Below are 25,590 nucleotides of genomic sequence, written 5' to 3'. Positions count from 1 at the left end.
ATAACCCATGTTTAAACTCTTTCCCCTCTAGGGTGTGTTATAAATCATTAGTAATGCACTGGCATTTTGCTGTCTGTTTTAGACGATGAGTAATGTTTGTGTATTTCTGTGTGCGAGCATTTGTGTGAGAGTGCCGAAGAGAAACATGGTGCATGCGGTTCTGGGCAGGAATCTGAATCCTCATTGGCTCTCTCCCCTCATCCCTCCTCCCTCCCCTCCTGCTAGCCCTCCCTGTTGCTGTAAGCCACTCCCCCTGGAGTCAACCAACAGCAGCTGTTCCTTATTATTCATCATGCCCTTGAGTCTTAAAGAGCCCTATCCCGACCATGGAGAGAGTCATTCCTCTCATTCCCTCAGCCTGTCTCTCAGCCTCACAGACAACACTGTCCTACCACTGCCTCTTTCGCGCGCTCTCTCTCTAAATCTCTCTCTCACACACACACACACACACACACATATCCCTCTCTTAGCCTCCCTCACCTCTCTTTCCCCCTGTCACCCTCCTCCCCCCCCCCCTCTGTCTCCCTGCCTCTCCCTCTCGTTCTCATCCACACTCACACACAAGCGCAGATTGAAACACCTGGTCCAGCTGGGAGGTCTGCCGCTGTCAGCAGGGGTGTGTTTTTTGGGGGAACAGGCTCTGAAGGTTCCCTGCGTTCTTTCTTTGGGGGAGACAGCGACTCTGCTCTCCCCTCCCCTCCCTGCTCTTCTCCTATCCTCTCCTCTGACTGGTGGAATGCTAAACCTGGACTAATGGATGTTTCAGAACTTTGCTCCCCGGAATCTCGCAGCTACCAGAACCAGTAGGTGCTTTTCCTTTCAGTTAAAAATTTGAATTCTTTCCTGTTTGATATCTCTCTTTCTATCTTTCTCTCTCACTCTCTCTCTCTCTCAATCTATCTACCTACCTATCTCTGAATCTCTCTTTCTCTCTGTTGTTTCTTCCCACTGTGATGGTCACAATTGTTTTCTCCTGTGGCGGGTTGATATGCGTAACTTTTCCTGCACTGCTGAAGCAGTGCTTCACTCTCAGCGTGCTCCCTGTCAGGCCTCACGGCTTGTCCGCTCCCCAGCTCTCCCAGCGCAGGGCTGTCCTTCCCAGCTGCGCAGCTGTGAGGCTCTCCTCCCCGGCTGCGCAGCTGCAGTCCAGGCCCTCCGCAGCTTCCGTGTACCGTGAAGCACGGGGGGAGATAGAGGACACCGTAGGCCCGGTTTTGCGTAGCTGAGGTAGTCGAGGGGACAGGGACTGAGAGAACTCGGGCCAGGAGAACCTGTCCCGGTCGCCGTGACGATTGTCCCAGGTTAGACCCTGGAAGGGTGAAAGTAAGCAGTGAAATCACAGGGCAGCAGGTTGAGGCTTATGCAGTGTCGTATTAGCGCGCGGGGTGAGACACACTGAGCCGTCTTTAGTACCGGTCACTCCTGGAAGGGCTGGCCTTTTTAGGGGGCATCTAGCACAGTCTATGCTGTCAGTAAGCCTGAGCTTTTGAAATACCTTGTTACATTTTTACAAATGAAAATTTCTATTACAGTATATCATTGCATCTTATTGCATTGTAGTTTCCTCTACTTTATGCTTATTTTATTCATGGATTTTTTTCATTATTTATTTATTTATTTTTTACCATCAGTTACTCCAGTTTTAATACTTATGTTTGAGTTTATCTTAGTGAATTAATGTACACAAAACAAAGACATTAGATAATGAATCACTTGAAAATATATTAAGCATTAGCAAGTAATAAACAGGCTAGAAAGAGAATTTAATGTCTGTACAAAAGTATTTTATATTATATAGATTAAAACTAAATTTGAATTTATGCAAGCCATTTGTCCTTCATCTTTATTTGGATTAGCTCATTGTACAATGATCATTTAACAAGTTTCTGCCGATTTTATATTATAAGCTGATGGCTGTAGAACCAAATTAAGCTACTTTTTGTCCTATCAGTTTCATGACATTAATGGATTTCTCTGATGGATTAATCTTAAGCTAGGCATAATATATTTTGCTTTCAGTTGTGAGTTTAAGATTAGTGGATTATCTTCTTTTTGTTTAGATTATTTTAGTAATGGTGTGCTGCAACTGCAGCACTGAAACGGGAAACTATTAAACAGAACCCGCTGTAAGAAAAAACCTTGTGAAAAATAATCATAGTTCATAAAACCCCATTGTCCTGCCAGTGACCTTTACCTAGCCGAAGGGAAGCAATTTCAATAAAGTCATTAACTGGGAAGAACTGTCTTAATCTTCTTTTTATTTAACACTGATCGGGATTACAGAGCTTCCTACTGTTCTGTGGTCACAGTCATCTGGCTTCTCCCATTCCCAACCCAAGCTCGCTTAAAGAATTCTTATTTTCATACTGGCTGCATAGCAATGCAAAATTGACAACATATTTATCTAAACTAAACAGGGTTTTCCCCCAAGTATTAAAATGTGAAAGTATGGATTTCAGTCATTTGATGTTTGTTTTCAGTCCCATGTTCACTGATTTTTAAAAAATAATTACTTGATTTTTTCATCTGTTATAACTTTCACCTTTTTTTCTACCAGATTTATTTAAAATCTTGAATTAAAGGAGAATCTCTACAGATTTACAACTTCTTAGTTTAGAAATGAAATGACTGCAAAATGCCCTCTAAGTTCTTAGTAATAATCTTGATTTGCATTGTTAAATGATTGTGTTTAAATAATTTGCATAGAAAACTATAGTTAAAAAAAAATTAGAAATAGACTGCATCAAAGCTTAGTGTAGGCTTTTTCAAGGCTCCGCATATGAGTCAGTACTGTAAATTGGAGAAAAAGAAAAACAAATTGCAAAGGTGTGCTTTTAATAATAAAAAAACTCAATTATATTATTTTGAAATGTCCATGACCCAAATTAGACTTGGAAGCAGTTATTTACAAGGAATATTTGACATTACAGTTTTACGTCATACATATCCGTAATACACCAAAGGCAAGCTAGTGAAGGTATTTGAAAGTGTTCTGTTAAAGTGTTGGGTTTTGGATGTGCTTTATAGTATGTACGTATATTGTACAACTGATTAGATTTTGCACCACTAAGAAATGTGATGCCATATGATTTAAATATTCATACATACATTTGATATACATTTGAGATTTAAACATACATTTGATAAATATCTTAAATTGTAGCTTGTAACTTATGCCATTGAACATTTGGACTTTGATGCAAGAGAGGTCGTTTTTTTATTTAAAATTTCAAAAAAATGAAAACATTTTTTAAAAATGAAGCATTACATTTTCAGTAATTTATTTTATTTAAATGTACTGTACATGTATTTCAGTGTCAGCACAAACTTCCTTTTTTGTCAAGACATTATGACAGTATGTTGGCCTACATTGTGTATTGTTTGATGAATTAGAATCGCAACCACTTTTCATAAGAATGTACATATATAACATAAGCATTGTCAAAAATGTAAATTGAGGTGACATTTCATCAAAGACAAAAGTCAGTGTTACAGAAATGCTTATATTTATTTCAACCAATTCTATGTACAACACTAGCAATATATGATGGATAGAAACTAATAAAATTTTATTTGATTAAAAGGAAATACATGGTGAGTGCTTATTTAAATTATTTATTTTAAATTATCATCTTAAACTCATTACTGTACAGAGAGAGTTATATATATAATAAATATTCTAGCTGTTCCAACATTTCTTTATTTAAAAGAAATGTCTAGGCCCAGATTCAGTTTTACCTCAATAGGCCTTGTTTGTAACTCTGAGTTACAACTTCAATCAAACAACAACATGAACTCGTAAGTTCATTGAATGAAAGGAAATTGTTCAGTAAGAATACAGTAGACATTAGGCTTAAATTTTCAGGGAAATGTATATTCCACTTATGTTTGCGCATGAATGCTAGAATAAAACTTGTTGCAATTGTTACTTCAACAGGCCTTAAAAGGGGAAGTTTGTCTAGTCTAATGTTTATTGTGTTTTTTTCCCGTACAGTTAGAATCGATTTACAGCCAGTTTTTTTTTTTTTTTTTTTGTTTTTGCGTATTTAGTATATTGCGTATATACTTTTTATGATCATATGATTTGGGAGAGAAGGTGTACAGTGAAAACAAAAAAACAACTTAAAATTCCTGAGACTAAAAAGCAGATTTATCTGCGAACATTCCCGTGCTTATGGAATTGCAGATACCACGCTGCATATGTAAGACGAGAGCAATCCATTTGTTTCCCCCACCTGATATCAACTGGGCCCGCCTCTATGATTGATGGGCTGTGCTCGGTGATGTCATGTTGGCTGTGGAATACCGCCTGACACATATGTCCTACAAACTGCCGCAACATTAAGCGTGTGTGTGAGTTTCGCAGATAGAGCCGACTGTGTCAGAATGCAGCGGTTGGACGGTGCGCTCTTAATTCAATTAACACCATGCTGGCATGCAATCAGATCGTACGCAATGAGGGCAGGAGCTGTGTCTGTACACAAACGCTAATCTGGGATCAAGCAGTAGTTATAGTTGCACATGGCTGATTTAGCTCATTTTGTGATTCGACTATTTATTTTCTGTTTCAATGCTTGCGCCAAAGCCACTGGAGCAATGCCGGTAAGAAGAATCACAGGATATTTTCTGCCCATGATGTACCAGGCTGGGGCTGAGAACCTCTGCATATGATATTTTTTGTTCTTACCAAATGTGTAATTAGATAGGTTGCTGCGCAGTAAAGTGTCCAGTGTTAATTCAACGCTAACTGTGTTAATTCAATTATAACGGGCAACATTTGGTCCCCATTGAACATTCCTGTGCTTTCATTATTTTTGACTTTGATTTACTTAGAACCCAGGCGCTCATACATGTGCTTTTGTACCTTTTCCCACAAACAAGGTTCCAGAAACCCAGAATTTTAGTATTTAAGACTACAAAGTTATTTTGCATGTCAGTTAGAAAAGTTTAGAAAAGACAACCTCTTTTACAGACTACAACCAAATTATCAGCTTGTTTGATACCTGAAATTACTACTAAAGCTGGAAGGCATGGGTGAGAGGTAAAGCAATGCTTCTCTATATTATATTAATGTGAATTTGGCTCTGGTGCTGTGGATGGCTACATGCCTGCTTGACTGTAAGGGATTCTTTCTTCCCATGGGTTTATTTTACTCATGTTATTTAGGTATGGTCGCATGTTGTCCTTGTCCAGCCATTTCATTCAGAAATCTGGCCACACTGCAGTTTGCCAAATTCAGTTAAGTTGTGCTTGACAGTGGGCAGTGTATCACCTTTGGAATGGGATTATGGTACAACATGTCTCGATATCAAAAGCGCAACATGTTAACCTTCACCCAGGCTAAATTTTAAAGATTTTTTCCGATTTCTTTTTTTTTTATGTTATGCAGCTGATTTTGTCAGCATATCTTGTACAAAAGTGTATTTGTATATTATCCCAGTTTTGCTGAGATAATCAGATTTTGCCAAGTTTAAAAGGTACCTAGGGTTGTTCTTGAACAAGGTAAAACCTAAACATTTAGTTGGACATACCAAGCTCATAAATATGTAGCAATCTCTTGACCAGTGGATGGTATATAAAATCATATGCATTCTCTGGAGTTCATTTTATTGTCACTCAATTTTACATTAAAATCTTTTGTAGAAAAGACGTTTGTTTTTATTGGTATAGATATTTTACTTTTTTGTTTAAACTGATTTGCAGAAAAAAATGGACATACATTTTTCTACAAACCAAATATATAGTGCATTTTGTTTTACTGGAACAGTACAAGAATGTTCTCATCATGAAACCTTATCTACTCATATTATTGTGTTTTAATAATCACATTTAAAAATACTTAAAGGCTATGTTGCTTAATAGAGGTTGCTTAATTGTCCCTTCACTCTTAGTATCTGCGCAGGTATCAATTGTGAGTATATTGTAACAGCGACGTGTGTACAAAGAGTAAAAATCCATATATCACTTTAATATCACATGATCAGTGGTCCCTCTGGTGAAATTCATCAGTCAGCGCGCGGAAGGTGAGGTGCCATTCTGGTGGCACAGTGTCCCTGTCACAGTGCCTCCGGAATCACTATTGCCCCCTTGAGTTTAGCGATGACATTGCCATTACCCCTCCACCCAGCTCGCGACAATGTTACCTTGAGGGTAGCAGTGACCTGTCTGAAGTTGGCTCCCTATTTGCGGCAGTTGAGCTGTATCGGTAACACAGCTGGCGGTACTTCAGTGCCGGGTCTCGCTGCTCAAGTGAAGACCTTCCTGATTTACGCTCTTGCTTTTTTAAGGGTGGTGAGATTCGAGCTAATGGGGCAGTGTCAAATGAAGACCTAATATGCCCTTTGTAAATTATTGCAGTATTCGTGGACTGCTGCCTTATTTGGTTGATGTGCTAAACATGGGTATCCTTTAATTTGACCGTTTATTGACAAGTCCAGTGTTGGTTGCTTAGATGACTTTTTAAAGGAATTTCATAACCTATACATTCATGATAGTGTTTACACTGCAGCAAGCAATATACATACTTGTGATAGTGATGTTATCACGTTCAGAAATTATGATTAATTAACTGGCATTTTAAATACATTGCTTCCAATTGTTTTGTTACAGTCAAAAGGCATTTTAGCCACTTCCTGACCAAACTGCAATTCCGTAAAATAAAGCAAGAAATCTTACTAGAAATTTACCACCTGCAAACAGCTTGTTTATTAACTATTTCAAAGTTAAATCATCCTTAATTTATTATTGGTAACATATCCATTGCATGTTTTTGATCATGTTAAAAATATCTTTAAAATAAAATGCTCCAGGGAAGGATTAGTACTGGATCTGAGCTGGAATTGAAAGGCAGAAAGTTTGCCAAAAATGTACCCACGAAAGTAATAATAATTTATTATCTGAAGTCAGGTGGCGGGACCTCAATAATTTTTGCCCCCATTACGTATGCAAGTCTGGTAATATCTGAATTATTTTATTATATGAGTTATCGTTTCTCTCTATCTGGATGTTGTGTTAAAACATAAGCTCAGTTCTCTATACCTCATATCCTTGGATGTGCCTGCAGTAAGGTCAGCTTAGTACAGCTCAACTACGTGTTTCTTTAACCAATTCACAGTTAAATCCACAGTAGAATAAGAATGGAGAGCAATTTCAACACACAGTCATTTTCATTTTAAAGAGGCCCGTCTGAGCCAAACAGATCTGCTAGTGTTTATCGGCATACATTACTGGTCTTGAGTGCGTAGTGGCTTGAAGGTTATGGTCGGGAGCAGTAAATGAAATGCAAAGTAGCATTAGGGTTGATGGTTAGCCACACTTATTTATGGAATCGATACTGAAACTGTCCTTTGCAAAGTTGCCTCTTGATTCCTTCTGACAGAGCAAGTGCGCAGTGCATTCAGTCCCAGTTTTATTCACAACTAGTCTTTAATCCCCTGTCATCTTTCGTACAGTGTTATTATCTGGCAAACCGTGCTGGAATGAACCAAGGTCAATGAAACATAGTCAGGAAAGTGTCTGAAGTATCCATGCAATGAGTGCCGAACTGGAAGTAAATTATTCACGTTCGGAAACAATATCTGGATACGTGACAATTCTAACCAGCAAACATTGGCCATTCCACAGGCCCACACTGCATAATTTCTGGGAAAAAATTACATAGAACATTTTTCCCCTTTGTCAACACCCAGGGGTATGGCTTAAGGGGAACTCGAGCCGTGTTTTAACATTGTTTTGAAAGTGCAGCTTAATGTCTTGCTCTTACAGCTGTGAGCTAAATTACCGGTCTGTTTAACATTTTTGAATGAAAATGTAGAAATGGAAAGGTGTGAATTAGTCATATCAGAGTCTCGTGTTTTTGCATTCTTTTCTCCAGGCAGGATTCACTTGAACCACGGTTGACATTTGTTTTTAAGATTGTGACATTTGCAAAAAAGTACAAGTTTGTTTTCTCATTTAATTGGTAGCAGTGCCTAAAAATGATGTATTCCGTACGAAATTAAGCAAAATGTAAAAATGCAATACTCACTTAAATTTAGACGTGTTTTCTTCAGTGTAGCGAAAGTTACTTTAACATTTCTGTATTTGTTGATTTTATTTTTTTATTTTTGCTCATTTTATTGCTTTTTTACTGTTTACAAGTTTTGTTTTTCGCGATATTACTGTAATTCTGTGCTTGCCACAACAGAGTTGGTTCCCGCGTGGAACTCAGAGACTTACAGCCATGTGTGCAGGAAAATGATAAGATGACCCTCACTCTAAAAAAATTTTTTTTAAAAACCTAGTATGTGTAATGTATTTGTTTTCACAGGGAAAATAGGCTATTATGAAAAAATGTATTACTGAAAATGTTGTTTTTTATGTCAGCTTCTTAGGTACAAGGACATATTCTTAACAGAGGGCAATTAAGCATACATCACCTGAAGATGTTTTTGCACATAGGTTAATGTGTAATTTTGATCATTTTCATGCGACAAGACACACAATTTTTTTCCCAGGCATAATTCACGCATATGAGTAAATAATTATAATACATTCCACACATTCTAAATAATGTTAAACAACAGAGGTGCATAGATTGAAGGAATTAAGTAACTACATTCAGAACAAATCTGCAGTCAATATTTTTAGTTTAGATTATTCATTTAGATTATAATAAATGTAATAAACTTAAAACAAGCATGATCCTTGCCATATAGCAAATATTAAATTACCTGTATGGTTTGACATTTATTCTGTAATAAAAATGGGTTTCAACTGGAAAAGAATAATCCTTTCATTTAATTTTAAGGTCTTAGGGACAGTGCTGACTCATGAATTTAAAACATCTATTTATTCAAGACATTTTAAACAAAAATCTTTAAGGAAAAGAAGAAATGGAAATTTTCTATTCCTCATTAAATTTTTAACACCATTCTGGTATTCAGCAGTTTGACAGTGTTAGCTGCTCCTCGAATCCCTGTTATGGGTCACATTTCATTCCCTATCTGGATTTTAAGATTAATTTTTCATTATTTGAAAAAAAAAAGCCCTGCACAATTCCCTAATAAATTCAGTGATGATATAGGCCATGCAGTCAGTTGTGCACGCATGTGCACATTCGATTCTTGTTTAACTGTCTGTCTTGTTTAACCTTTGCTACTCATTCACTTTTTCAATTAATCAGCCCGTCTTGAAATATTTTATGTGTGTTTTGCCCTTCAGTTAAGCATCAGACAGACTGAGCACTATACGAGAAGCCAAGAACGTACAAGAACGTACAAAACAATCAGAGGGAGGTTAATGAACTCATCCCATATGTGGCTCCCAGTCACTCTGCACCTTTCCTCCGTGGGAGTCTCAACTGGTTATTTAAATTATAAAAAGAGTAACCTTAATGGCAATTTGTTTTTCAGATAAAAACACACAATACTTTTACCTTCTCCATTTCACCCACCATCAGGCTTCTCCCTCTCTCCCTGATCAGTCATTTTCCACATGCAGTGACTACCCGCTATTTCGTCCAGCCGCGACAGTGTTTCAGAGCAGGACCTTGAGCGACTAGCTTTTCAAATTCATTTCGCGGTTTTAAAAGCTGTCGGACAGTCAATGCGGAAATGCAAGGGGAACAGGCAATACTGCCAAAATGGACACAAACACCCCCAAGGATATTTAAACCGTTTAGCCACTGTTTGGACGCCGATTCGTTTGGCTATCTGCTCGTGGAAAACGAACCGTTAGTTCAGCCCGGCCCCACCTCCCCCGCCCCCCCTTCCTTTTCGAATCCGCCAATGCTCTCTATGTGACATTTAAGATATTCTCGCATCGGTTGTCACATTTTCCATTGGGCAGCCGGGCAGGACGACAGCAGAAAGCAAGGCCTCGTGGTCTTCAGCAGTACGGCGTCGGCGCTGCTTGCCGTGAGATCACCGGAGACCCCTGCAGTCGCTGGCTGAGCCGGGACCGCTGCAGTTTCGAGTGAAACGCCTGGCAACCTTCCTGTTAACCGGAAGAGATCACTAGCTCAGTTTGTATGAAATATTTATCTATCAGTCTATATCTTTATTTATTTGCCAGTTATTTTCCAGAAGAAAGTTACAAGGCTAGCATTATATGATACATACGTATCACAGGAGCAGTAGGAACAGCGACAACGTCAGTGCAGAGGACATGGAGTTATCATTTACAGTAAGTAGGGATCACTCTGAAGGACAATAAAACCATAACGGTGAAACCCATAGTAGCTAACAATTACCCTTAAGAACAGCATGCATACACCACACTGAGGTGTCCTAATTTCTGTGTGGAAAAACAAACATTACCGGGAGGGATTGAGTTCCGGGAGCCTCTCTACATTTGATCCAAGCAAAATCCAACTCAAACTCAAAGCGAGCTGTGTTTAGGACCAAGTTCCTATGGAGACGTGAAATTACAAATGAGATCTAAGGCTATTTCTGTCTTTGAGAACATGAGATCGGTGGATTGCACAACCATTTTTGCAAAAATGGATGGACACACTATCAGAATCGCTATTAAATGTAACAAAAAAAAAGAACTCCCAAGCGTCGCCGTGCGCTAAGTGAGGAATGAACTAATTTTTCGACACAATACTCTACAGAATTCTGCGGGGAATACTTTCACACCGCCAGGCGGATGGTGATGCATTAACTGCTAGACTGCTAAATTTAGATTAAACAAGAACGATCCATGCTGGGGATAGCAATTAAGACCAACACTTATCCCAGCAACGATTTGCATTCATGATTTTAGAACATGGTACAATCACGCTCCCGTACTCTTTATCTAAATATAAATGTCTATCTTGCAATGTCTAATGTCTAAATGTCTATCATCCAAACAGCCAGCTCATGTTTTAAGTGCAGAATCGCATGATCGATAGATCTTGTATACGTCTCCTCAGACAAGCTTCTCTCACCATAAAATAAATAGCTATATATATATATATATATATAAGGGACACATGGAATGTAAGGACATTGAAGAACTCACTGTTTAGATCAACTAACGGATGTGAGGTGCGGCATTATGGTTTCGCTACTGACAGATAAAAGTTCTTATGAGTGGAGCGCATAAAGTAACCTCAGTGAGTTGTCCTAATGAAGAAAGACCCTCGGGTCTCACCCACCCCCCCCTTTGTCTGAATTCTCAAAAGCGCTGTTAGTTCTTGCATGGTAGGTACAGAAATGAAACACAGGTCTCAGCCATGTTTCCCTTTCCTCTTTGAGTTTACCTGCTGAGTTGTTCCTTTGGTTATTTTCCCGCATTACATTTTTTCATTCCCAAGCCTGGTTCTTAGTCTGTCCATATATACAGTATATGAATGACAGATAGGTGTGCGTTAATGGAATTTGTCCTGTGGGTACTAATGGACCAGCTTTGTTGTGGACCCCTTCCAAGTATTTACAGTACACTGAACAAACACTATGGAATCTATATATTGTGCCAGAATTATATGGATCTCAGACAAAGCATTGCTCACTGTTCCAGAGGCAATAGCTCTTGTCCGATCTTAAACTTGGAGAAGAAATAGCCAGTAGGAAGTTAACGCCATATTAAGAGTTAATTGAGTTAATTGGAAGTTAATTAAATTCCTCCTTGGCTGACTCTCACAAAAGTGGCTTGTCAGATGCATCACTTTGAGTATAATATATCTACTCTGCGGCTCTGAGACCACTTAGCTTGTGGATGTTTATGTGAGACAGTCTGCTTCATAAGGGCAGCTGTGATGTGGATATTAAGTGGATACCAAGTGTAATTTTGGCTACCATGGTAACAGATGATGAGGAAGGTAATGCTAAAATGTCTGGTTGCCGACATACACACAATGATACTAAATAGCCAAAAAAAAGAAATAAAAGTGGAAAAATATCAAGTGAACACTGACCATTTTTTGATTATGTTAGCATCGTACTCAATTGTACCGGGCAGGCATCACGCAAGGTCACGATTTCACCGTCTCATCATTTTTTAATGTTTTGGAACCTTTTTTTCTGTGAAGCAAGGTGACTTTGGTTGTCTACCATTGGGCAACCTTGTGTGCACCCTCGTATCATACCAAAGCACTTCTACAGCCTTTCAATCCTCTGGAAATGTCAGGGAGAGACCCTGAAACGGATACCCAGATACGGGGAGCATATTTAGGAGATCCTAAGAGCTGCTAATCCCAAAAACAGCAGGAACAGCAGAACAATATCACACGGCAAAATGTACAGTGTTATGTCAACTCTAATAAAGTGTAAGTGGCACTGATGGAGTACATTTTATATTTATGTGGCTTATACAAACTGAACGCTTGATTGTGTATGTAAATAAGGACTGAACAGCACATAATTTGTGTGCAGGCAATTAAGAACTGAGGAGGAAAAATGTATTTATTAGACAGATGGAACTGATCCAGTCAGGTCACAAAAATGAAAAAGGAAACTGATTCACGTAGGAAGGACACAATATAGATTTTACAATTATGCCAGTAGTTTCATTGGGTTTACAGGGAAAAAAAACATTTTGTACATATCACAACACACATGTATAAGTATAATAATAATAAATATTTTATTTTTTTATTATTTTATTATTATTATCTTTAAATAGAGAAGGTTCTGATTCAATTGCATGGCACATGTCTTGAGTTCATCTTGTACTCTTGGGAGGGGGTTAAGATATCTAAGTTTCTGATGACGTACCACGTTCTTTGGGGGAAAAAATAAACGCACAATAAAAAATTTAAACCCCTTGATGTATATGCAGAAACGACCAGCAAAATGATATATTGGCTGGTGTGTAAGTCATGTGAGTCAATACTTTCATTTCACAAGGCTGTCATTTTAAAGCAGGGCCTTATTTATATAATTTATCTTAATCTTAGAGGTGACAGGGACATCAAGCTTTGATGAATAAACATGACGGAGAAGGGGTGCAATACAAGGGTGAGATTTAACGTGACCCCACAACCCCATGGTACCAAAAGATAAGCCTGCCCTGCAGAATAGGGCAAAATATGTCAGCCAGAACCCTGCTGATACCCATACCCCCCCCCCCCAAAAAAAATGTGGGGAGGTCTCTGCATAAATGTACAGAAGCCGATACTGAAATTTGTTTCTCTTTTGAAGCCCCGTTAACAGGAACGGGCTCCAAATATTGCTAATAGTCAGACATCAGAGGGCTGTCAGAGCTCCTCCCTTCAGCACCGCCGTAAGCGATATTGATGAGGATGGCGGTCATAGTATTCGCCGCACTTGCGTTCCCTCACCAGTTGTTACCAGTGATGCATGCCTTAGTAAGCCTTCCATGTTCTTCTTACCAGTTTAGAGGGTAGGGCTCTGGGTGGTACATTCTTGCTACGTCCACTCACTTGTAAGTAAGCTAGAGAGGCTGCACTTCAATTCATCTGGTAAACACTCAGAATTTTGTTAAGGGGTAACATAATGCATTTTGGGTAAAACATTATGAGAGGTAAAGGCATTGAAAGTAAGGACTTTAAAAAGAAATGCTTCTCAGTTTCATTGTGAGTAACGATGCCGCTCCCCACCCGCACTCTTCACATTAGTCTTCTCCTTGTGTGTGTGTCCCTCAGGCAGCTAGGCAGAATGGCGGCAGACGACCACCGCATGCCCCCGGGCTGCGGGTCCTACATCAAGACTGAGCCGTCCAGCCCCGCCTCGGCCGACACGGCCAGCCACCACAGCCCCGGCGGCAACTCCGACACCAGCGGCGGCTACGGCAGCACCCTCAACGGCCACTCCAACGGCCTGGACTCCCCGCCCATGTTCGGCGCGGGCGGGCCGGTGGTCGGGCCCTGCCGCAAGCCCTACGACGACTGCGCCGCCGCCTACGGCGAGGACCCCCACGTCAAGTGCGAGTACATGCTGAGCTCCATCCCCAAGAGGCTGTGCCTGGTCTGCGGGGACATCGCGTCCGGCTACCACTACGGCGTGGCCTCCTGCGAAGCCTGCAAAGCCTTCTTTAAAAGGACGATACAAGGTACCGCGCCTCCCTTCCTCCCTCCGTCCGTCCCCGCTGGTCTCCCTTTTTTCAGACGGCCGTCTTGCTCGGTTTGCTTCGCGCCTTTACGCACGGTGTTTTAATTTGCTCGCCTTTTTTTCACCCGACCTGGGTCTGACAGTGCCAACAGCTACAAAAACAGGCCGTGAGTGTCGACCGGGTGCTTTGCCCTTTGCGTTTCACAAGGCATTAATAAGGTTAAAAATTCAGTAACGGTGCAGCGATAATTTACAGTTCCCTGAACCTATCCCAGACAGTGTAGATCAGGAACAATGAGGAAAGTTATAGCTATGGGGAAATTAATTAAGAGCTGTGAAGTAAAGCATCACACACATCAATTGTATTGGTCACAGTGAGAAGGAAAATTATAGTAATGACTGTAATGATAAAAAAATATATGTTAAATCTTTCCAGATTTAATGAAGGTGGTCACACCTCAGTGATAACTGTAAAAATGACCTTGAGCAATAACAGCTACTGGTCGTTCTGTTCAATTGCACAGAACGCCTTCTAATAGTTTTCCAGCAATAAAATCAACAATCAGTGCTATTTTAAGAAATGATGCAGAAGTCATGACAGAGATGGAGTGCTTGCAACTAACTGCTTGACAGTCGTGATGAAATCAGAGTTCTCTAGGATGACTGCAAGCAAATGAAGATAGTTATCAATGCGCTTTATGGATATAATTGCTTTTGTATGACTGGGTCTAACCCTGTCATATCTCATGTGATGACACCACTGAGATGGATCAGTCTCGACAGCAGTTGGTGGGATATGCCCCTTTTTTTGCTGATGTCCCAGAATGTGATATCTATCTCAGAGGGGTCTCTGATGGTTGCACCGGTTAGTCAGAGCCAAAAACATGCTTACCATGACACAGGCCAGACTCTAGCCGAGTGGTGCCACTGGCATCACACTTGGACCAGATGTACTAAGCCTTTTGCAACTACTTCAGATGCAGATATGACGTTTTCTTCCAAGAAAAAAAACATGCGTCTAATGGATCATAAAGGCGCACGGGGCTAGAGGAGCAGTATGTGTGTGATCTACGTGGGTCATCGCAAGGTACGCTTCTCTCCTTAATGCGTATGCATTTAAGGGACGGTTATGCAAATAATGGGCAGAGATATTATAAATGCGGCTGATTATATATATATATATTTTTTTTTTTATGTACTGGAGTTCAAGCGATTAATGAATGCCGATTTTTCTCAAAGTTTCTCTGCCTCTGAAGAGCAGACGTAAATCAAGGCACAAGCAAGACAGAGACACAGATATAGCCCTTGATGATGCGCTGAGAGAATCTTTGGAACAAGAATCACATTATTTCAACTTCCTGAGCAAGAAATCATAAAACAGTACAGATGAATTATTTTTCATTAATTATTGCAGCCAAACAATAAAGGTTGGGTGTTTGTCAAAGCAAGTATTGGCTAAAGTATGGAGCAGCCAAGACCTAGTTTTTAAAAATCATGGAAAAAATAAGGCATAAATCACAGAATGTTTAAAAACATCAATTTATTAAATTAACTATCAATTTATTAAATTCAATAGATCACATGTGCAACGAAGAGAAATGACTGAAATAACACGCGCAGCTGTAGCAACAGAAACAAGTGCTTGAAGTTAAAAAATAAAAAAAATCAGTGGGCAGTTGCCACAAGTAAATAATACGAATGAGTGCTTTTATAGGCTGGTGCGTTCATTCACATTTGTCCATCACAGAAAGCGCATTCTTTTTGACTTTAACATCACATTGTTAGAAGCAGAGCATAGAGAGCATGCTAAAATTGCATTACTAAAATACTTAAACAAAGAAAGGGTCACTGTGTGTTTGTTTTTATTTATTTAAAGGTAGATTTGGTACATGTTGTCAGTCTTTGTGTGTCTGTTGTCACTTACAACATTACCGTAGCTACAGGAAGGGGAAATTATTATTTCATTTATTTAATGAAAAAAGTTATCAAACATCCTTATCACCAATGTGAAACCTTAATTGCCCCCTTAGTTATTCAATCAACCAATTTATAAAATTTTACTGATAATTAGCCCTGCTGAATCTAAAGCTCACTCATATTGAACCATCAAAGTGAAGTAGTCACCACAAAGTTTCTACAAGCACACAATGGCATTTCAAAGGCAATTCCAGAAGAGATGAGAAAAAAGTTGTTAAAATGTATCAGTCTGGAATGGGTTACAAAGCCATTCCTAAGGCTGCGGGACTCCAACAAACCACACAGAGAACCATTATCACAGTGGTGAATCTTCCCAGCAGTGGCTGGCCTTCAAAATTTTCTCCAAGGGTGACAACTCAACCAAGAAGTCAATGCTCATCTCACATTTGCAAGAAAAGCACCTGAAGGATCACCAATACTTTTAGGATAATGTTCTATGGACAGATGAACTTTTTGGATAACATGGGTCCCATTATGTCTGGTGTGGAACAAATTTCACAGTAAGAACATCATACCAACAGTCACACATGGTGGCAGTGTGATGGTGTGGGGATGCTTTGCTGTCCCAGCACCTGGACAACTTGCCATTATTGAAGGAACCATGAATTCTGCTCTGTATCAGAAAATTCTTCAGGAGATTGTCCGGTCATCCGTCCGTAAGTTGAAGCTGAAGTGTAATTGGGTTGTGCGGCAAAACAAGGATCCAAAGCACAAAAGCAAGTCCACATCTGAACGGCTGAATAGAAAAAAAAAAAAAGAAATTAAACAAAATGCTGCAGTGGCCTAGTCCTGATTTTAAACCAATAGAGATGCTGTGGCAGAAGCTGAAACGAGCAGTTCATGCTTGAAAACCTACAAATTTGTCTGAATTATAGCAATTCTGCAATTAATAGGCTAAAATTCCTCCACAGCAATGTGCGAGACTGATATCAAATTATAGAAAGTGTTTGGTTGCAGTTATTGCTGCTAAAGGTTAGTGCAACCCATTGTTGTGTTTAAGGGGGCAATTATTTTTTCACATGGGTGTTTGATAACTTTTTTCATTGAATTAAATAATAATTTAAAATTGTGATTTGTGTTTACTCAGGTTCCCTTTGTCTGATATTAAATTTTGTCTAAACGTGTCTACATTTTGTTTAAACTATTCAGTGTGACAAATAATAGAGTAAATAAGGAAGCGGGCAAATACTTTTTCACAGCACTGTATGTAAATCTGACCCTTGATGCATTTGTAATATCCAAGATCAGGGCTGCCCAGTCCTGTTCCCTGTGCACTCCAAACCTAACACAGCACACCTAATTCAACAACTAGAAATCTCATTGAGCTGCTAATTAGTAAAATTAGTAGAATCGCATATACCAGATTAGGGTTGAAATGAAAACCTATAGGATCGTAGATCTCCAGGAACATGGTTGGGAAGCCCTGTCCAAGAAATATCTGCTGAGCCTGAGGTATTTTTGATGGATGAACTGGTGCAGGGAACTATGCTGAACTATGTTTGCAGATCTCGGGGGCATCGGGTAACCCAAAAGGTGCAGACCATATCCAACAAAACCATAAAACGTACTATTGTGAGTCACACTTTGAAAAGGGGAAATAGGAAATGAGAGTCATAGGTAACTGTTCAATCTGAGACAAATTCCTTTTGATGAAAAAAATTACACAAGTCTTATTGTGTGTTGTCTCTTTATTTTTCCTTTTGATAATTTCAGTGTAAAGACATATTGCCGTGTAGGACACAATACAACATTTCTCTTAAATTTGTTTGTGATTGTTAGAGAAAGCGCTTTGCAGATAACTTGAATGATGGACTACTCTCAAGAGGAAAATTCACCCAAAAGCATATTTATCTGCAGACTGTAATGCAAACACCCAGTACATAATATATGTGATTACCTAGATAGAAAAGTTATGAGAAATTACTGATGATGTAGTTGGGAAAAACTCTGCTCCTGTTTAATATAAAAAGTAATATGAACTGTACATCCACATTTTTGCTCTTGATGACTTGGCATTGTCATTGCAGCAATAAACATACCACAAAAAGCTGTCACGTAATTTACCACCATAAACAGAAGTAACAGCGTATGAATTTTAAAAGTAGGGTCTGAATATTTCCTTCAAGCATGGCCAATTTCGTTATTTTGTGAGGTGATGTTTTGCTTATGTATCTGTGTCACATCTTAAAGCCCTTTTTTCTTTTTTCTTTTTTCTGTTTTCTTCCAGCATTATACAGACAGTTTATATAATAATAATAATAATAATAATAATAATAATAATAATGTTTTTTTATGCCAATGAAAAAGACAACACACTGATTATAGGTCATGCTAAAATGAAATAAATTGCAGTGTTACAGAAAGAGAGACCAGGAGATCAGTGATTAAGTGCAAGAGGGAGAGGTTAAATTGAGGAAATGCCTCCATTCACTTTAAATTGACAATTCAGACTCCGGAATATCTATTTGTCTATTTCGAGTCCATCTCTTCTGTCCCTCTTTGATGGCTTTCCATAATGAAGCTTATCCGCCACCGTTTGTCTGAGACACAGGGGTTTTGTCAATAGCAATCAGTGCTCAGAAAGTGTAATTAAGGACAAGGCTTTTCATTTGGAGGACAGGAGGTGGGGTGGGACGTCCCCCAGGCGAGAGGGAGGGGGGAGCGGGGGGGGGTAGAAGCATGGGAATGTGGTTAATTTCAGGGGAGGGACAGAGAAGGACAGAAGAACACCTCTTTAGAATGGAGAGGGAACCAGCTTGTCTTTCAGAAGAGAAAGCTTCATGAAATATTAATCAGGACTGGGTACAGGACAGAAAGAGTACAAGGAGAGGAGTGTCAAAGCAAAAAAAAAAAAAAAAAATGGGGGAAGGAAAGGAAAGGAAAGAAAATATGAAACCAGGAAATGCAAGCCGAGGCTGAAAAAAAGGCACAAATGAGCAAGGAAACAATCTGTTTTTAATTCTCCCTTTAATTCTAATAAGTGGGAGCGGTGCTATGAAGAAACAGTAATTTCCAGTCAGCTTGACGCTGACCTCACTGCTACTCAATTTCACTGCTGTCTCTCTGAATGCACGTTGTTTTTAATCAATTTGATTGATTTTGATATCTACTGAGGCATGGGACTTCTGGGACTTCTTTACCCTTGGAGTGTGTTTGCCGTCTCCTCGATGCTGAGTTGAGAAACATGTCGAACAGCACAATCAGTTAGTTTATAAGGACTGCGCTCTCCTCCTTCCTAATGCTATAGTAGTGCTCTGACTACAGCTGACTGGGGGTCAAACTCCTTTATGAAAAATAAATGCGTGTGTTTGTGTGTATGTGTTGGACATAAGAGAATAGTTTAGTGGGGAAACATTTGACCACTCTCCGACAGGCTACTAGTACCCCTTCTCCACCAGTATGAACACACCTACTAACACTGTGTGCGAGTGCACATACACAAACACAACACAAGAGAAACACACAGATTAAATTTCTTAATGGATTTACAATTTTGGGTGTATGGAGCGGATGGTTTGAAAAAGAAAAATATATTTTTTTCACAGGCCACAAAAGCAGAAATACAGAAAAAATAACCATTGTGATCCACACCCTCTAAAATTGTTTAAAAATCAGCCAGTGACGTAACAAAATGTAAATATTTCTTGCCTGACTTCTTAATCAGTCTTGTGTCCTTTATCCGGTCAGTTTCAGTTTTAGTCTCAGGTTCACAGCTAGTTAGGATGGTGATATATTGTGTTTGTGCAGGCTGTGACCCATAAAGGCACCTAACAAGGCAACCTAACTTTTAGCTAGCTTAACACTAATGTTAAATACCTACGATAGCTAGCTTGGTGGATGCACTCACAATTCTAGAGAAGAGATTAAAACTTCAATATTAAACAATGCTGCATTGGGTTTATACTGAATAAATGTGGGATTTACATTTACTTTAAATACGTCAATCATTTTACATCCAGCACTAACATTACTTAGGTCCTGACATTACCACAAGTTCAGCGTGTACCCACAGATAAGCTAGCTGGCATTAACCAACAATGGGCAGGTTAGACAAAAACCACAAATAACACAAATAAAACCAACAATAACAATAACCACTATTTAAATAACTAAAGTCATTTAAATTGTACAACAAATGTTACCGATAGCCTTCTTGAGGTTTCTTTTGACTGTTTTTCATGAATCCACAATAACAAGCTAGAAGGTGAGCTATTAGGTAGCTTGCTATATAGCTTCAGTGCTTAATTTGCTATTTTAGCATCCAGCAGGAACAAAAATAGGCTTCTGATAATGTCAATTGTCACAGTAATTATAGTTCTGGTCTAACATTAGTTAGGTACTATGCTGTACATTTATTCAGCCAGCAGGCTAGTAACGTTATTATTTGCGATAATTTTACTGTTTGTTTTAGCTACTGCCTGATATGTATTAACTTACCAAACAATGTCAAGTAGAAAAATGTTGTCTCTCACAACATCTGTCCATTATCATTTCCATGTGGCCATGCAAAAACCTTGCCAAAATTCTAATTGAAAATGCAATCCATCCTAAGCTAAGGATAGATTGCATTTCAATTTAAATTTTGGCAGGGTTTTTGTGTGACCATGCAAAAATAATGATGCAAATGGAAGCAATGCCATTGTATTTGATTAATGTTACTCTTGTGCCACAAAAACATGAAAATGAAATGATAAATGGGCAATTGAATTATCATTTCATTTTTGTCATCAATAATGCGGTTACAATTAGAAACTGCTATTTAAAATGTGTTTTTTTTTTCATTTTCCTTTATATTACAGGGTTGTGTCATAGAGGGTGAGGAAATATTGAATATGAAATAGACTTTGCATTAAAATTTTTAAATTGTCAGACAAAGTGTGTGCATTAACTTGAAAATGAAAACGCAAAGCAAGACTTTTGCATTTTCTTCTGAATTAAGTCATGGTTTCTGCACACATTGAGTGAAAATGAAATGTAATTGCCGATTTGCATTTTCATTTGAATTCTGGCATGGATATACCTCAATACCTGGCTTCATCAGTGAGAGATGCTTGTGGCACTGCTACAACAATCATTTTTTCTTCTGAGAACAATTTGGATGCAAGCCGGTTTCAAGGCTAAGCTAATCAAATTAGCGGAGTTGTTTATTTATTTATTTTTGGTGGAGTGGTTGGAAGGGCAATGAGGGTTTGTGGAAACAGAGTGGTGTGGATAAAATTGACATGACAAATAATGTTTTGGATTTGAGGAAACTATTGGTGGGGACAATTTAAGGGTCTCTCTATGAACATTTCATTTTGCCTCAGAGTCCTGCAAAATGTCTCTTTATGCTAACTTCATCTGATCTTTCACAGTTAGGTAAGACTTTTTTTTTCTTCTCAAAGTTAAAGCCATTAGTCAATTCGTATAACAAATTCATGTTGATTCCAAGCCTCCTCGTTGAAATTCATCACTATCTGGGGATGAAAGGAATAGGTTGTTTATTTGATGGTAATGGATGTGTGTTGAAAGAGTGCGTGTGTGTGAAGTGGTGACACGGGGAAAGCAGTAAGGTGGAAGTCACGCCGCTGCTGTCGCACTCATGGTCCGCACCTTGTTCTCTCCAGGCAGCATAGAGTACAGCTGTCCGGCCACGAGCGAGTGCGAGATCACCAAACGGCGACGCAAGTCCTGCCAAGCCTGCCGCTTCACCAAGTGTCTCAAAGTGGGGATGCTCAAAGAAGGTAAGGCGCCGCCCGTCTGTACGTTCGCCTATTTGTGTACTGCTACGGCACAGGAACCTCGGTGGAGACACTAAGCTATAAGGCCCTTTATGGGGGGGGGGGGATCACATTTCACATGTGGCATTGGAACAGGAGATAAATGCCCCTGGATTCTGATCAAGGGCTTTGCGTTCTGTGATGTGACCTCAGAAATGCAATAGTCGAGATTGGAGGTGGGGGGGGGGGTGGGGGGTTGGGGGGTGGGGGACGGGGACGAGGCGCTTGCCAATTCTAGCTGTAGAATGACGGCTGCTGCCCGGGACGCTCGGGCGGTTCAAAATGCGTCTTGCCGGGACGAAAACGCTCCCAATCGGCCTGTCCCCGCAGTCCAGTCCAATAGAGTCACGGACGCAGCCCCCCCCCCCCCCCCCATGTGCGCGCTGGGATACGTCTCAGCCCTCCCGGCGTATCGATCAGGTAAGTGTTTTCCAAACGTCTGGGTTTCCTTCCTGTGCGTTGCTTTTCAGAGCTGCGCCGCAGGGAATTCTGCCCCGTTTAAGCAGCCGCCAATGGATTTTTCCAGCACGGAGCCCGACCCTATCAGCCTTCAGAGATTAGAAGGTTGGGTGGGGGGGGGGGAGGCGGGGAGTCCAGCTGTCCTCATTCATATGTTTTATTTAGTTAACTGCTTTCCGACATTTTATTCATACAATCAAGGTATAACATGAGAAACGTGAATAATGCATTTTCCTTGTATGTATGTAAGATGACGAGTAGATCGACGGACAGATACGTCGCGTTTCATTCACAAGTCGCAAATCGCATCCTCTGACATTAGCGTGCCTGACCGAATTGACCCACAAATATGTACGCCATTGTCCTGCCCTGATTATCTTATTTATAGACCTCCCACCAAAGTTCCCCACCGTGATGTCTCTATGCCGATGAAAAGCCAGCTCTGTGGCTGTGACTCTCCGGCCAAAACAAACAGAATCATGCTGTTAGGAAAGCGCAGGACATTAGCGTTCTTAGAAAACTACGGTGCGGGGTTTAACCAGGAGAAGTGGGCTGGGGGGGGGGGCGGCTTTGGACGAGACGGATAAGTCAGAAAACAATCTCCACGCATGCCTCGAAACAGCACGTGGTAAAAAGTAAGAAAGACGTAAATATTCTAGGTAATTTCACTAGGTATTCACTGTCACATTATAGATCATTTCCAAACACGGCCAACTTATGGATTTTCTGGAAATAATAACAAAGGTACATTCATACATGAATTGTGGATATCAGGTAAATTCTTGTGGTTAAATTTAGCCTGGCTTTAAAATTCCAAAATGGAATTCTTGTGTACTAAGTACATGTACTGTAGCAGGCAGCATGTTTTGCTATGCAGTTATCTTTGAGAAACTTGGTAGACTGCTGTTCACATTGTTACAGCAGATCAGCTTGTGCGCTCATTGCAGACGCGTTTGTCAACGCTCGGGACATAAGCCTAACTGTGACAGCGCCCTGACTCCTGTGCATACCGCCACACAATATGGCGTGGAACCCAGCACCCTTCAATGAGGTGCTGAGAGAATTTATGGGTACAGTTACCAATGTTTCTAAATGTACTTAATATTTCCACTAGAGGCTTATATAAGCCCTTTAAGTGAGGCAATGATTTATACAGCGTCAGCTGCCGAGGTCATTACGCCATTCATATCCCCCCCACCCCCACCTTACAGCGCAACAACTACACCCTACACCCTTACAGATCCGTGGAGGAGTGATGTCAGGCTCACAAAGGGCTGCCGTCACGGGTACGTTGTCCCGGGCCCTGGAGGATGGGGGGCCCAATGGGTTTTTGAACTTGTGGTACACTGGAATTTCAGAGGGCAGCCCCGGTTTCACATGCCACATCAGTGGCCTGGAAAAGCCAAATAGCTGCTTTGCAGGATGTGGTTTCACCATGTCCTTCACTGGAGCCAAAATGGCTGCTGAGGTTACAGCTGTAGCTTGCTTCTCGTGTGTGACTTCTGAGCCTGCTTCCCCTTGGCTTGAGAAGCGGGGGCAGGGTGGATTGTCTATGAGTGTGAGGCAGGTATCAGCGAGGATGAGGGGAGAGATTGTCGCAAATGATAGTGCGGTGTCTTTGGCAACTGTAGCCCCGGAACCTCCCCCCAACCTTCCCCCCACCCCCTTTCCCCCCACGAGGGGCTGAGCAGTGCAGCCCATCTGATCACAGGTCTGTCAGATCTCTCATATCCTCTGCCACTTTCCGGGGGTTACATTTTGGTGGAAAGGTCATCCACTCAGGGGAAAACCCCACCTAATTTTAACTTCACAGTTAAAGGAGGCATAGTGTCACTCTCTGGCACCTGCAGTCTTGGGCCCTTGGAGTGGATGTATGAAGAAAGCTTCCATTTATACGGCATTATATCATGTTCCAAAAAATACATTCATATTCATCAACCACACTTGACTGAGAAAGATGGATATTTGGATTTAATTCAAAGTTATTGCAAAGCGGTGGCTTATTTCGGCTAAAGGGCCCTTTTATCAGTCCAGTGATGCACCCCAAGGTGTTGGGTGGTTTGCGAATGATTCACTGTTTCAAATCAATCTCTTTGGTGCCTGAAATCAACGGCATTTCCATGCAACACCATGTATCGATTCATTCAATTGGTATTTCTCATCTCTTTAAGCATTTCTCATGAGAGCCAATAAAAAGGAATTAAACAAAAATTGATATCTTTGAGCAGACAAGTTGTGTTTATCTGAAATCTTATTGGCATGGTCTGGCTGAACATTTATGTCCCCAAACAAATAAGGAGACGGTCAGTGAACAAATTAGCATATCCAGTTCTGAAATGAAAAATAATAAGTGAACTGAATGAACTGGAAACATTTTTCTCAGACAACAAACAAATCAGTGAACGAACTTAAAGTCCCTGGTGGCTTTACCTGAGATATGTCGGAAATGCAATGCTTCCTTTGATTGAAGAGTATCATATGAATGAGTGCTCTCTAAAACTCACTTTCAGTGGTAAATTGCTAAAGAAATTATGTAATGTTCTCGGCAATGCGCTATTATTGTCAGGCATGAGAAAATTAAATGAAAGCAAGTTTTATTTCTTTTAAACCATAAATGTGTATGAACAGGCTAAAGTTCAGAGAGAACTGGGGGGTGTAACTTGGCTGAACTTCAGTGAACATCATCTCACTTGCTGCATAGACTTTGTTGCCTTGAAAAGTGACTGAATGAATATGTGTTGAATTAATGCAGACTACACAAGGGTCCTGTAAGCTGTTTTCAATTTAAAGACTGACTAGATGTACTGTATAAATCAATGTATTAATCAGTGAATGAAACTTTATAGCGCACTGAATCAATGTCCCCAAAACTGAAATGCTCAACAATAGTACTGAAATGCCCACCACTAACTGAAATTTAATTCTGCCTATACTAGTACTGACGCTGAGTACCAACCTCTGCCCGGATGGTTCCTAATTGACTGGAGAGAGGGTTTCCTCTGGTCACCTGGACATCTACAGTAGTCGTCCACTGACTGCGTAGTTCAGAGCGAAAAGAACCGGTGACTGGCAGAACAGAGAACAGAACAGGGGCTCTCTGAATTGGTAGATAATGTTGCGCAGACGTCCTATAAATATTATTTTGCAATCCAACATCTTAAAAAAATAATAATAAATAAATAACCGGATAATAGATGAGAAAAGAAGCGGTTCGGTCCCTCGAAGCGTGTGACAGAAGATGAGCGATCTGTTCTGCGGGAGGCAGGCCAGGGGTGCTGCGGAGCGTCATTATTTTTCTGCGGCTTACAAAACAAGTAGGCGATCAATAGACATATCAGATATCAGATATCAGGTTGCAGGTCTATTTTCTGATCAATGGCCTGACATCAGCCCTGCATGGATATCTACCAATGACATCA

General features: G+C 40.2%; 1 protein-coding gene across 3 annotated transcripts in view; it reads left to right on the top strand.

Annotated features, from left to right (window-relative positions):
* Positions 1-318: 318 nt before the first annotated feature.
* LOC118229090 (steroid hormone receptor ERR2-like) overlaps positions 319-25,590 on the top strand; it is a 46,156-nt gene continuing 20,884 nt past the window's right edge. The window contains exons 1-3 of one of the 3 annotated variants that reach the window (XM_035420774.1): positions 319-803; positions 13,571-13,977; positions 21,560-21,676. In XM_035420774.1, coding sequence (XP_035276665.1) covers positions 754-803; positions 13,571-13,977; positions 21,560-21,676 — 574 coding nt within the window. In that variant the 5' untranslated portion in view covers positions 319-753. Of the gene's footprint in view, positions 804-4,389; positions 4,603-9,850; positions 10,165-13,570; positions 13,978-21,559; positions 21,677-25,590 lie in introns of those variants that run through there. The other 2 variants (XM_035420775.1, XM_035420776.1) reach the window with 2 other exon arrangements.

Source organism: Anguilla anguilla, chromosome 6, assembly GCF_013347855.1.
Source record: "Anguilla anguilla isolate fAngAng1 chromosome 6, fAngAng1.pri, whole genome shotgun sequence".
NCBI classification, from domain to species: Eukaryota; Metazoa; Chordata; class Actinopteri; order Anguilliformes; family Anguillidae; genus Anguilla; species Anguilla anguilla.
The sequence above is the reverse complement of the archived record's forward strand: the minus strand, read 5'-3'. Positions and strand labels throughout refer to the sequence as shown.